The following is a 12,764-nucleotide window of genomic DNA, read 5'->3' as shown; positions in this document are numbered from 1 at the left end:
TGACGCCAGGCAGACAATCTCTGAAGACTATTGATAATGGCTGGGGTCACCCATCTTGTAAAGACACTGCCCAGAAGAAGGCAGTGGCAAACCATTTCTGTAGAAAAATTTGTCAGGAACAATCATGGTCATACAACATGGCAATTGATGATGATGCTCCATTTGGAAGTGTATCCTTTCATTGTTGCATTGTTACCTTGTGTTCTGTAAATATCTTCCTCCCATGCAGTACAGTGTCTTCAGAGTAGTTCATCTTCATCATCTTAACCTTATTTGATGATGGGTATTAAATATCCCAATGATGCAAGGGCCTGTTTCATGGTTCATCCCCAACAGCTGTGTGACAAAGCACTCCTTGATCTACAGGCTGTTCCCAGGGACACACAGGGAAATGAACTTCAAGTGCTGGGGCCAGATCATCAAGTCAGTGAAGGACTCCCTTTGGTCTGCCGGCACATCGAGATATCTTTGAAGGAATGGTGCTGAATGGTACCATTCCAGGCTGCAGGAGTATGTGCTGAGGGATGCATTGGAGCTTGGTTCATCCTCTGCAAGGGCTCAGTGGGAAAGGACCACAGTGCAGGGTTCTTCTGCTACTGAAGATGGAGGGGCCAGATTGGGTGAGGAGGCTCCTCAATTATTGTAGTCGTGCACCACAAAGGAGGCCACATGAGTGGCAACGTTCCTATTGATTTTAAGGCATATAATTGTACACTACTTAAAGCATTGACTATGAGTGTAAGAATGAAAACGCATTGCATAGTTTTTTGTAATTTTTAAAGATTAATGTTTTGAAATGTTTTAATTTTGAATTTTTAAAAAAGTATCCCAACAAAAGAGTATTTACAGCTGATAGTACAGGCAAGATTCCTGTTACTGGTCACTCTGTGATGTTCAATGGTGGCAATTTAATGATGGCATTAAGGGGTCTTGCTTTTATTGGGGGTGGTCATTGCCTTGGATAATGTTATCTGCCAGATCCTCGCTGAATGTTGAGCAGCAGTAATGGAAACCGAACTCTCCGCAATCGTTAACATCCACACTCCTGTAATGAGGGGAAGTCACTGATGGAGTAGTTAAAGAGCATTGGGTCATAGAGCCACTATAGCACAGAAATAGGCCCTTCAGCCCATCGTCCATACCAAACTGTTGTTCTGCCTAATCCCATTGACCCATACCTAGATCATAGCCCTCCATACCACCCCCCCCCACCACTGTCCATGTACTTATCCAAACTTCTACTAAATGTTGGAACCGAACACACAACACAGAGACCGTAGTTTGTGTAAAACTGTGTACAGGATGATAAGAGGAATAGATAAAATTCACCTACCTGTTCAAGAGCCACTGGATAATGCTGCAGCTCTATAAAGCCCAGGTTAGCCCACAAAGTATTGTGTTTGGACACCTCTTTATAAAGACGTGGAAGCTATAGAGAGGGTGCAGAGGAGATATACCAGGATGCTGCCTGGATTAAAGAGCATGTTGTAAGAGGAATGTTGAACGAGCTAGAGCTTTTCTCTTTGGAGCGACAGAGGATGAGAGGTGACTTGATAGAACTGTGTGTACAAGATGATAAGAAGCATAGTTAGAGTAGACAGCCAGTGCGTTTTCCCCAGGGTGGAAATGGCTAATAAGAGGAGACATAGTTTTATAGGGGAGATTTAAGATGCAGGTTCGTTTACACAGAGAGTGGTGGGTGCATGGAATGCGTTGCCAGAGGTGGTTGATAACTTAGCTGCAAACAATGTGCTGGAAGAACCCAGCAGCATCTGAAGGGGGCAGGGGAAGGAATTGTCAACATGTAAGGTCTAAACCTTGTATCAGGACGTCAGTTGTTGTTGATGTGTGCGCAGGACACAGCAGACAGCGAGGATACCTTCATCTATCAGTTCAGGCTGGAGAATTTAGAATGACAGGCATAGAATTGAGGAGTGAGGGAGCAGGTCAGGCACTTAGGTAGAAAGTTGTTCCAATGATTGTGAATTTTAGAAATGCTGTGTCTGAGGGGACTGCAGATTACATTGCCAAATAGATGTTAAAGGTATGATTGATGCCCTGTACAATATGGTACAGACCCTTTCTGCCCAGTGAGCCCATGCCACCCAGTTACACACATCTGACCAGTTAACCTACTAACCCGTACATATTTGGAACATAGGAGGAAATGTGAGCACTTGGAAGAAACCCATGCAGTTATAGGGAGAACATACAGAGGTGGAATTGAACCAGGGTTGCTGGCGCTGTAATGGAGTTATGCTAACTGCTACACTACCATGTCACCCTTAATAGTATCCAAGCATTTATCAAATGAGGTGATAGAAGTAATGAATGTGATTGTGGAACAGATGTTATATTGAACAATGGGATTAATATGAAGCTGTAAGGACATCTTTGCTCATAGGTCTTATGATTCTGGCTCAAGAGGGTTACAAATTGAGTCAAGACTTAGTCATAGAGCACAAGATATAGGCCCGTTGGCCCATCTAGTCCATACTGAACTGTTAATCTGCCTAGTCCCATTGTCCATACTCCTCCCCTTCATGTACTTAAGCAAACTTCTCTTAAATGTTGCAATCCAACCCACATCCTCTATGTCCACAGGCAACTTGCTCCGCACTCTCACCACCCTCTAAGTGAAGAAGCTTTTCTTCATGCTCCCCTTGAACATTTTACCTTTCATCCTTAACACATGACCTATAATAAATAAGTATCCTTTGCTAGCAGTGGGGAAGATTGTTAGAGAAGGGTGTGAAAAAAAATTGTTTTAAATGGAACTTTTTTTAAAAGGTGCAGCCAATCAAAAAGGAACAATAATGGGAATACTTCGTAGTCTGGGGGCTCTAGCCCGAGCCTTGGGACCAACCTTGGCAGCTGCAGGTGAGAAATTATTCAGCTTCATTTGCTGCTTTCATGGGTTTCAGGAGTGAGATTCCTGATTATGTTCAGTTAATGGCAGGACAATGATTTCTTCATTAGCTCATGGGAGTCTCTGCTCCAGTAGTGAGAATTGCATTTAATTGAAGAACTTGGAGAGATCTGAATTTTACATTTAATTATATGTCATGTATGCACTTTATGTCAACTTGTACAGCTACAGATTTTATCTGTAAATATTGTGCGCTGTATGTGATATACAGTATGTGCTGTGCTTTTCACCGTGGTCTCAGAGGAATGTTGTTTTCTTTAGCTGTATACATACGTATGGTTGAATGACAATGAACTTGAAGTAGTTCCCAATACACTTCACAAAGAAAAATTGCAAAGCAAAATTTGCTATGGATTGACAAAGGACATGACTCAAAGCTTGGATTTATGAAAGGGGTGGAGGGATTTATGAAAGTAATTAGATGTTGAAGGATTTAGCAATTCTCTTGTACTCTGTATCACCATGTAACTTTGGAGGAGTGCATTAATTTCCAATGTGGAGGGATAAGAGACTACTGATGCTGGAATCTGGAGCACAAACAATCTGTAGAAGGAAAAGTCGACGATTCTTTTCCTACCAGCTGGATGAGTTCCTCAAACAGACTGTTGCCTCATATTCTTCCATTTTTGCTTTGTGTGGAGTGGAGGGAGAAGGGCATTTATCTCATTTTCTTCATAAAGTTAAATATTTAATCTTTTACTGACCTTTAAGGCAGTATATTCCAAAATTTAAACACTAACTTAGTAAGAAATTTTCTTCTACTGCCAATCACTATTATAATTGACCTTAAGACTAGTTTCTCCCAGAACAAAGTTTGTAGAACATATAACAGTACAGGCTCCTTGGCCCATGATGTTGTGCTGACCTTATAACTTACTCCAAGATTAATCTAACTCTTCCCTCCTACACAGCCCACCATTTTGTTCCTTTATTTATGTGCCAATCTAAGAGTCTCTTAAATGTCCCTAATGAATCTGCCATTATCACCACTCCTGGCAGGGTTTTCCATGTACCTTCTGTGTAAAGAACTTACTTCTGACATCCCCTTTATATTTTCCTCCAATCACTTTAAAATTATGCCATCTCCACCAGGGACAAAGTCCATGTAGGATGATTTTAGAGTAGGTTAAAAAGATGGCACAACATGGTGGGCTGAATGGCCTGTACTGTTCTAGATGGAGCTGGTTGAGAAGTTTGATACCTGCCTGTGTGCTGCAGCTAATGGACAAGGGAGGTGGTGGAGGGATTGAATGTTGTTTTTCTCTTGCAGTCTACTGGCTGGGAGGTGCCGAGCTGTGTTTCACCATGGCAGCCGCTGGCTTCCTCCTCCCCCTCGCACTTATTTCAGTTCCCAAAGCAAAGAAAACAGAGTGAGGAGGACCAGAGGATGGATATGTAGAGGTCGAGAGGACAGTACGGATTCCCTTCAAGCAACCGCAGGCTGTGTTTAAAGCAAATTCTGGTGGTTGATCTTCAACATCTCCAGCTGAGAATATCACAGCAAATGAGGCTCAGGAAACTGCCTAAAGTAGAAATGTTGTGTTTATTAGGTGGAGTACAGAGGACTTCAGGAAAGTAACTTGTTATGGGGCTCTTTCTTTCTCCTTCCTATTGGGTGCATTTATGGATGTGGTCTACGTGTATGGTCTGGTTGTGCATGGGTGGGTGGTCTACGTCCCCTCCTTGGGTGGAAAAGTGCCACACTGGAAATTTGCATTATCCCATCTGGAGGTTAATTGTTGGATTTGGGTGGTTAATAATCAGTGGGTCATTAAGTGTTTCCTTACACCTGGACCCTTTTGGCTATCACATTGCCTAAGTTGGAATGAGATATACTCAACATCCAGCTACTGATATAATGTCCGAGGAAGGTAAAGTAATGGTCAAAAGGAAAACTGTTCTAATTTGGAATTAGAAAATTAAACACTTGCAGGATTTTTCTCTTATTTACCACTTTTTAGAACACGAGTTCAGCCTAACACTAGAGATAAGTTCAAATCTCTTGTGATAGGTAGAGAAATTGCATTCGGGAACACTAGTAATGGCAATTCTCCAGCAACTATATTGTCATAAAGACTACAGGGAAAGAAATCTGCTCTTAGTCTGAGACCAGTACACAACTTCAGATCTTTAAATTCTGTTCAAAGGTGATTCTGGATGAATCCTAAGTGCTAGCCTTGACAGCAAAACCAGGTGTCACCTTCCCCCACTACCATAATCACCACCAACTTCCATCACTGAGTGGTAGCTGTGCCTTCAGATGCCTGTGTGCTTGAACTCTTTTTGCCTTCATTATCAATCTCTAGCCAGTACTACAGTCACTCCTCTTTTGACCCAATTTTATATCCGTGGAAATACCTTGAAAATTGCTCTGTCAATGCAAATTTTTGCTTTTCAAGTGTGTGTGCGGTGAAATCAATACCACTTAAAAAAAAATAAAAGGCAAGTGATTTCACATATGCAATAAATCTGCTGAATTTCAGAGTACAGGTTCTCTTATGCTTTGGGAATCTGCAACTTATGTACAGCCGGCACACACAAACAAGTGTCTGGGAAACCGGCAGGATGGATTTCACAAATTCTTGCCTTTCTTGCCGTATGGTTCTGACTTGTGAAGTGCTCAGGTTACGAACAGCTCATGGGTGTGGAACTTCGCCTTAATCTGGCAAGGCCCTATCCAGCAGGTTTTCCCTGGAGCCAAAAGAAGGTAGTTTTCTGGTGAAAATATGTCACTTGTCTTGTCATTTTACTTTAACCTAGTGGGACCTCCTATTAACACGTCCATATTTGATGAAATGTTTACTTAAAACTGTTGACACATTAAGATACTCTAATAGTGTTGTTCTATCCTGAAATCAAATGTTTTGTACAGAATTTCAAATAAACATCCATTTTACTTTATGGACAAGACAACTACCTTCAGGAACTATCCTACTTCAGCCATACAAATTTTGGTCCTTCCTGCTCACTAATCACAGCTGAAAAGGGTCCTGCTGTAGGCTCTTGGCCTGAAACTACTTCATTCCTCTCCAAGATGCTGTTGGACCTGCCCAGTTTCTCTAGCGCTTTTCGTATGATACCTTCAGGAGCCTTGGGAAATTGCATTAGACATGGTACTGATTGGCAAATTGCTGTGGAAACATCCAGAATGAAACAGGTCAGGAGCCAGTTTATCCTGCCTGATCTCCAACCTTACACACTTGCTACATTTAAGTGTAACGCCAAAAAATGGAAGAGATCACTGCATTCTATTAATTTCAGACTTCCATTTTAGACTGAACTCTTAATTTATTTAGAGATACAGCACAGAATAGGCACTTCGGGTCCTTCGAGCCATGTAACCCAACACCTGATTTAACCCTTGCCCAATCGCAAGACAACTTACACTAACCTATTAATCTACTAACTGGAACATCTTTGGACCGTGGGAGGAAACTGGAGCCCCCAGAGAAAACACAGGCATTCCATGGGGAGGACATACAGACTCCTGCCAGAAAAGGTCAGAACTGAACTTGTGTCCTGAACTGCAAAAGTGTAGCACTAACTGCTACACCAGTGATGCCCCAAGGAAAATAAAGGAGCTGAGGTCCTGATGCAAGGATTTGATCAGAAACAGACAATTTCTTCTACCCCACCCTCCTCTCAACTAATGCCATTCCACCCATTGAATTCCTCCAACAGATAGCTGCTCACTTTAATAAAGTATAAAAGTTAAAGCCAGAACTACTTCCCCCTTCAGTCACCACGTTTCAGTGCAAATTTTTAGAGTGATATACACAGTGGGCTGTACTATATTATGCTGTAGTGTTCTATGTTCTAAATGCAGCAAAGGTGTGACAGTGGAAAGCCGATAGTGTCTGTATGACACGAGAAGAAATAGACAGCCTGCAATGAGTAGGGCTGCCTCCTTGAATAAACTAAACACTTGTGGGGTTTAAAGAAAGGATTTTATTTAAGTAACTTCAAAAAAATGTTACAATGAAACTTAAAAAAAATTAGATATGATTCTTTTCATAAGTAATATTTTTTTACTTAGAATTCTTTGTTTTCATACAAAGAATTGAAAACGTAGGATAAAAATCAAAGTCTAGAAATGTTTTGTAGAGGATAATTAACGAAATGAGAATCTAAACATAAGTGACATTGTTAAGTCTGGCAATTCTAACAAATTAAAAGAAAACTTAAAATTGTTTAGAGTACAGAAGTTATACAAGGGTAAAATACAAGCATAAAGCCAGTGATGCCATGCAGTCCTCATTACACACCTGTACGCAAATTGTACTCCTGCATTATACTTTTGCGGCCATTTCCACCACGGCCCCACCTCAATCCACCTGCAGACTTACTGTGAGAGGGGAATGCAGCAGCTGTACATCAGCACAGCGATGGTTTCATCACTGTTCCAAGTTTGTTGCAAATGTAATGCTATACAACAACCCAGCCCTCCTACGGGAATGGAAGAGTTTCCACTAGGGGCGGCGAGCAATGCTGCCTGTAATGAGAAGGGTTTGAAGTTCAAAGAAAACTATCAGTTTTAGTGCAGTGTTATGTCGCACTGGTAGAATTTCCATCAATCCCGTTTAAAATAAACAATGTAAAGGAATCTGTCTATTTACGAAGGTTACTTGGTTAATTAGAATCCAGGTTGGGGGGGGCAGTGAGAGAAGAACTTTGGTCAGCATGGGGTACCATAATATTCTGCTGTGGGAGCAGAAGGGAGGGGCTGAGTTCAGCAGAAACTTGCTCCACCTCCTGATCAAGTCATTGTGGATGAGGATGTGGTGGAGGGTTGTACATCAAAGAATGCTGGAGATGGGATGAGAAGAGATGATAAGTTCCAAACAGCACTGCCCACTGGAAAGGGCTCTTGAATTTCTACTCAAGACATATTTTAAATGACACATTTGACTGTACAATCACTGAACTGCAAAATAAGGAGGGTTCATGAATGTGATAAAGCACTGTATAAATACAAGCAACTTGTTTCATCCTGTATAGAACCACAACTTTTCCTTCACTTTAATCTAAGCAGTATTTCACAAACAGAAGAGTATCAGACAAATGATGCAGTGACAAAATGTTGGGAAGCGAGTCACCAGACTCCAATAACTTCGTTATGCTCTTGAACAAGTGGCAGAGGGTTACATGGCAGGAGCATTGGTCAAAGCACCCAAAGGAAACTATTCGCAACAGGCAATAGCAGTAAGTTTCCTTAAGGGGTGTAGAAGGGGAAAAAAATAACAGTATTCATGATTCGGCAAAACCCAGATCATTTCTCATTTTCTGAAGTAAGCAACTCATAATCTGTGCCATCTACATGTAGTAATCTTCCTTTAAACATTGCTGGCTAAAAAGGTGTGCAGCATCACAATTGGCTGGTATTAAAGAGTCATGCGCAGGATGTCTCTCATACACATGTTAAAATGTATATCTCCACTATAACAGCTGCATATTACAACAAAGCAATTAATTCATCATTACGACATAATCTCATTATAAAGGTTTCTTCTGGTTTCATTGTTCTAACTCTATCTCGAAGTGGTAAACCATGCTGAGATTAAACACTTGAAGGCTTGCACCTACTGTACTGAAAAGGTTAGCACCTCTGTTTTGTGTCAAAAGATGTCCTGTTACTTTCGAGATCATTTGAGCTATACTAGACATTTCATTGCATTCCGTTACATGGATGTTTTTGTTTAAGATATAACACTAGACAATACAACCTTGTACATTCTAGAAATGAATTAGAATCAAGGGCATTATGCCTTTCCTGCTTAAAAAAAAGGGTGGGGGGGGGGGGTTCTTTAGGATTCACTTTTCTTCTTATTCTTTTTCAAGAAGGAAGGGGTGCGGAACTTTTTCTTCTTCTTTGAGGGTGACTTGCTGGGAGACTCGTCGCTGGCCGCGTCAGCCACCTCCTCAACGGGTGATGAAGGCACCTGCTCAGGAGGGGGCGAGGAGGGCTCCTCCTGCTGCTCAGTGGTGGTCAGCTCCTCAAGCTTCCTACTCAGGTCTTTGCTTGGGCTGTCCGACTCCTCTTTTGCAGGGGTCTGGACGGTCGGTGTTTCCGAGGGCTCATCAGGGGCGAGTTCAGGTGGAGACTGTTGGAAAGTTGCAGCACTGTCATCCTTGCGTGTCTGTTCCATTTGCGATTCTGAAGAATTTATAGAAGAGGTCAGAATAAGTGAGTGAGAATAAATTTTGGTGAAAGAATCTGTGTCCCTGCTGCAAAGCTCCATTATTCTCTTTTATCAAGATATCAAATAGTCAATTCCTAAAGATTGAAGCTTTTGTTTCTTTCAGAAACCAGCTTTACTCCACATCTTTAAAGCTAAGTAATTATTCCAATTTTTTTCCCAGCTAGTTTCTTAAAGCTCTGAAGTTTGAACCCATTTGATGTTCCATTCACCCATAGCCCTATGCTCTTTGACATACACTGGTTCCCAATCCATCAGCATCTCAAATTGAAAATTCTCATCTTGAGTTAAGACACTTCTCCCCACAACCCTGGTCAGTTTCCTATTTTGTTCAGGCCAACACTGATGGCGATCGTACCATCTGTCCAGACTGAGCTCTGGAATCCCCTCACCAAACTTTCCCAAGTGCCTCTTTTTTTTGGGCAAGATTTCTGTGCAAAGGCCTCGAAATGTGCAAGTTTTGTCTACTTGCATTAGAGGATATACAATGTGGGTCTTCTCTTCCTGTGAAAATTGTTGCTGCTTGTTTTGTTCTGCCAAACATTGTGGGCATGCTATGTTGGTGCTGGAATGTGTGCGGGCTGACATCAGCACATCCTTAGGTGTGTTGGTTGTTAATGCAGACGACACATTTCACTGTATGCTTCAATGTACATCTCATAACTAATACGAATTTGATCTGAATCAAAATGCACCTGGTCAGTTACTCACCTTTTTTTTTAAGAAAATGACAATCCATTCTTGAGCAAGGAAAAAAATAATCACAATAGCTGAAGACTTTGGTTAGACCACAAACATAACTGATAAAGTCAAACACTTCAGGGTTAGTTTGTTCCTCTATCCATGAGGAATCTTATTTTGTTATGTCACTTTTACTATTTTTTTGTATATTTTCTATGATACCAGATCAATCAGCTGATCAGATACAGAATAGGTAGCAGACCACAATTTCCTTGAGGGAGGGAAGTGATTCCACAGCCAACAGATCAAATCGAAGCTCTGGTCCTGCTATATCCAGTTGTGAACAGTAGACTCCACTCATTCACAACTAGATTAGGGGATCACTTCGCCAAGCACCTTCGCTCCTCCGCCACAAAAGGCAGGATTTTCCAGTGGGCACCCACTTCAATTCGACTTTTCATTCCAACATATCGGTCCATGGCCGCCTCTACCACCACAGTGAGACCATACTTAGTTTAGAGAAGCAAGGCCTCTGGGTAACCTCCAACTTGGTAGCATGAATGTCGATATCTGCAACTTCCAGTGATTACTCCCCACCCTCTTTTCATCTTTTTCCATTCTGGCACCTTTTACCCCTTCTTTACTCCTCACTTTCCTCTGGTGCCCCTCCTTCTTTCCGTTCACCTCCACTGTTCTCTCACACATCAGCTTCTTTCTTCAGCCCTTTACCTCTCCCACTTCCCAACTTACTTCATCTCTCCTCCCCCACCCACCCAACTTCCCCCTCACTTGCTTTCACCCATCACCTGCCAACTTGTACTCTATCCCCTCCCACCACCTTATTCTGACTTCTTCCCCCTTCCTTTCCAGTCCTGATGAAGGGTCTTGGTCCAAAACATCAATTGTTTATATTCTTCTCCACAGATGCTGCCTGACTTGCTAAGTCCCTCCAGCATTTTGTGTATTGCTGTGGAACAACATCTCGATATCTGCCTGGGCACATAGCAGCGTTCCAGACTTGATTTCTAGTTTTCCCAACTTCAGGCAGCTCACTTTTTCCTTGCTGGTATCAGAACCGACCAATTTTGCCTATCATTCTTCCCTCAGTCTCCCAGCCTTGCACTGTCTGGTTTTATCTTCTGCCCAAAATACACAAGAACTGCTGGGCAAACCCATTGTTCCAGCCTGCTCATGCTACATTGAACTTATTTTTTTACCTACCCTGCTTTTTCCTCTGGTTTAATCGCTTCCCACCTACCACTGTATTAAAAAAAAATTGCCCTACAGATCCCCTTTAAAAAACAAACATGAGAAAATATGCAGATGCTGGATTCTCATCCACTTTGCCTCCAACTTCCACCCCTACCCTCAAATTCACCTGGTCCATTTCTGACACTTCCCTTCCCTTGCTTGGTCTCACTGTCTCCATCTCCGGAAACAGCTTATCCACTGATATCTATTATAAACCAATGGACCCTCACTGCTACCTGGACTATACCTTGTCCCACACTGCTACTTGTAAAAATGCCATCCCCTTCTCTCAATTCCTCAGTCTCCACTGCACCTGCTCTCAGAATGAGGCTTTTCATTCTAGAATGAAGGAGTTGTCTTCCTTTTCCGAAGAAAGGGGCTTCCCTTCCTCCACCATCAAAGCTGCCCTCAATCACACCCCTTCTACTTCAAGCACGTCTGCTGTTACCCCATCCTCCCACCACGCTACCAGGATTAGGGTTCCTCTTGTCCACACCTACCACCTCACCAGCCTCCGCATCCAGCGCATAATTCTCCGAAACTTCTGCATCTCTAACTGGATCCCACCACCAAACACATCTTTCCCTCCCTCCCCCCCCCCCAACTTTCTGCTTTCTGCAGGGATCGCTCCCTATGGGTCTCCCTTGTCCACTGGTCCCTCCCCACTGATCTCCCTCCTGGCACTTATCCTTGCAAGCAGAACAAGTGCTTCACCTGCCCCTACACCTCCTCCCAGGTGAGGTGACACTTCACCTGCAAGTCCGTTGGGGTCATATTCAGTGTTCGGTGTTCCCGGTGTGGCCTCTTGCATATTGGTGAGTCCCAATGTAGATTGGGAAACTGCTTTGCTGAGCATCTATGCTCCATCCACCAGAACAAGCGGGATCTCCCAGTAGCCATCCATTTAAATTCCACTCCCCATTCCCATTCCGACATGTCCATCTATGGCCTCCTGTACTGTTGGGATAAGGCCACACTCAGGTTGGAGGAACAACTCCTTATATTCTGTTTGGGTAGCCTCCAACATGATGGCATGAACATCGATTTCTCAAACTTCCAGTAATGCCTCCCCTCCACCCCTACTTCACCATTTCCCATCCCCTTCTCCCTCTCTCATGTTATCTCCTTGACCACCCATTGCCTCCCTCTGGTGCTCCTCCTCCTTTTCGTTCTTCCATGGCCTTCCGTCTCTTTCACCAATCAACTTCCTAGCTCTTTGCTTCATCCCTCCTCCTCCAAGTTTCACCTATCACCTGGCGTCTCTTTCTCCCTTGCCCCCACATTTTAAATCTACTCCTCGGCTTTTTTCTCTAGTCCTACCAAAGGGTTGCGGCCCAGATCGACAATTGAACTTTTTTCCCCCTAGTGGAAGCTGCCTGGCCTGCTGAGTTCCCCCAGCATTTTGTGTGTGTTGCCCTTTAAAAACATTATCCTTCTCACTGTTAAGCTATGCCCTCTGTAATTTGACAGTTCTGCCTTGGGAAAAAGATTATGGCTGTCTACTCTATTTATATCTCAATTTTATAAACATCCATCAGGTCCTTCCTCCTTCTGACACTCCAGAGAAAACCACACTGGTTTATCTAACCTCTCCTTACAGCTTGTACTCTCTCATCCAGGCAGAATCCTTGTAAAACTCTGCACCCTCTCCAAAGCTTCCACATCTTTCCTGTAATGGAACATCCAGCATGGCGTGCAATATTACA

General features: G+C 42.8%; 2 protein-coding genes across 7 annotated transcripts in view; one reads left to right on the top strand and one right to left on the bottom strand.

Moving 5' to 3' along the window:
* The window catches only part of mfsd10 (major facilitator superfamily domain containing 10), a 53,548-nt gene extending 47,719 nt beyond the window's left edge, over positions 1–5,829 (top strand). For both annotated transcript variants that reach the window (XM_072257612.1, XM_072257611.1), the window contains exons 12-13: positions 2,791–2,880; positions 4,200–5,829. In XM_072257612.1, the coding sequence (XP_072113713.1) occupies positions 2,791–2,880; positions 4,200–4,303 (194 nt within the window). In that variant the 3' untranslated portion in view covers positions 4,304–5,829. The remainder of the gene's footprint in view (positions 1–2,790; positions 2,881–4,199) is intronic.
* A 1,029-nt stretch (positions 5,830–6,858) lies between these two features.
* add1 (adducin 1 (alpha)) overlaps positions 6,859–12,764 on the bottom strand; it is a 164,804-nt gene continuing 158,898 nt past the window's right edge. For 2 of the 5 annotated variants that reach the window (XM_072257602.1, XM_072257603.1), the window contains exon 16: positions 6,859–9,083. In XM_072257602.1, coding sequence (XP_072113703.1) covers positions 8,734–9,083 — 350 coding nt within the window. In that variant the 3' untranslated portion in view covers positions 6,859–8,733. The remainder of the gene's footprint in view (positions 9,084–12,764) is intronic. The other 3 variants (XM_072257606.1, XM_072257607.1, XM_072257605.1) reach the window with 2 other exon arrangements.

The sequence above is a fragment of the Mobula birostris genome, chromosome 5 (genome assembly GCF_030028105.1).
Source record: "Mobula birostris isolate sMobBir1 chromosome 5, sMobBir1.hap1, whole genome shotgun sequence".
Classification (NCBI taxonomy): Eukaryota; Metazoa; Chordata; class Chondrichthyes; order Myliobatiformes; family Myliobatidae; genus Mobula; species Mobula birostris.
Note: the sequence above shows the minus strand (reverse complement) of the source record. Positions and strands in the feature narration are given on the sequence as shown.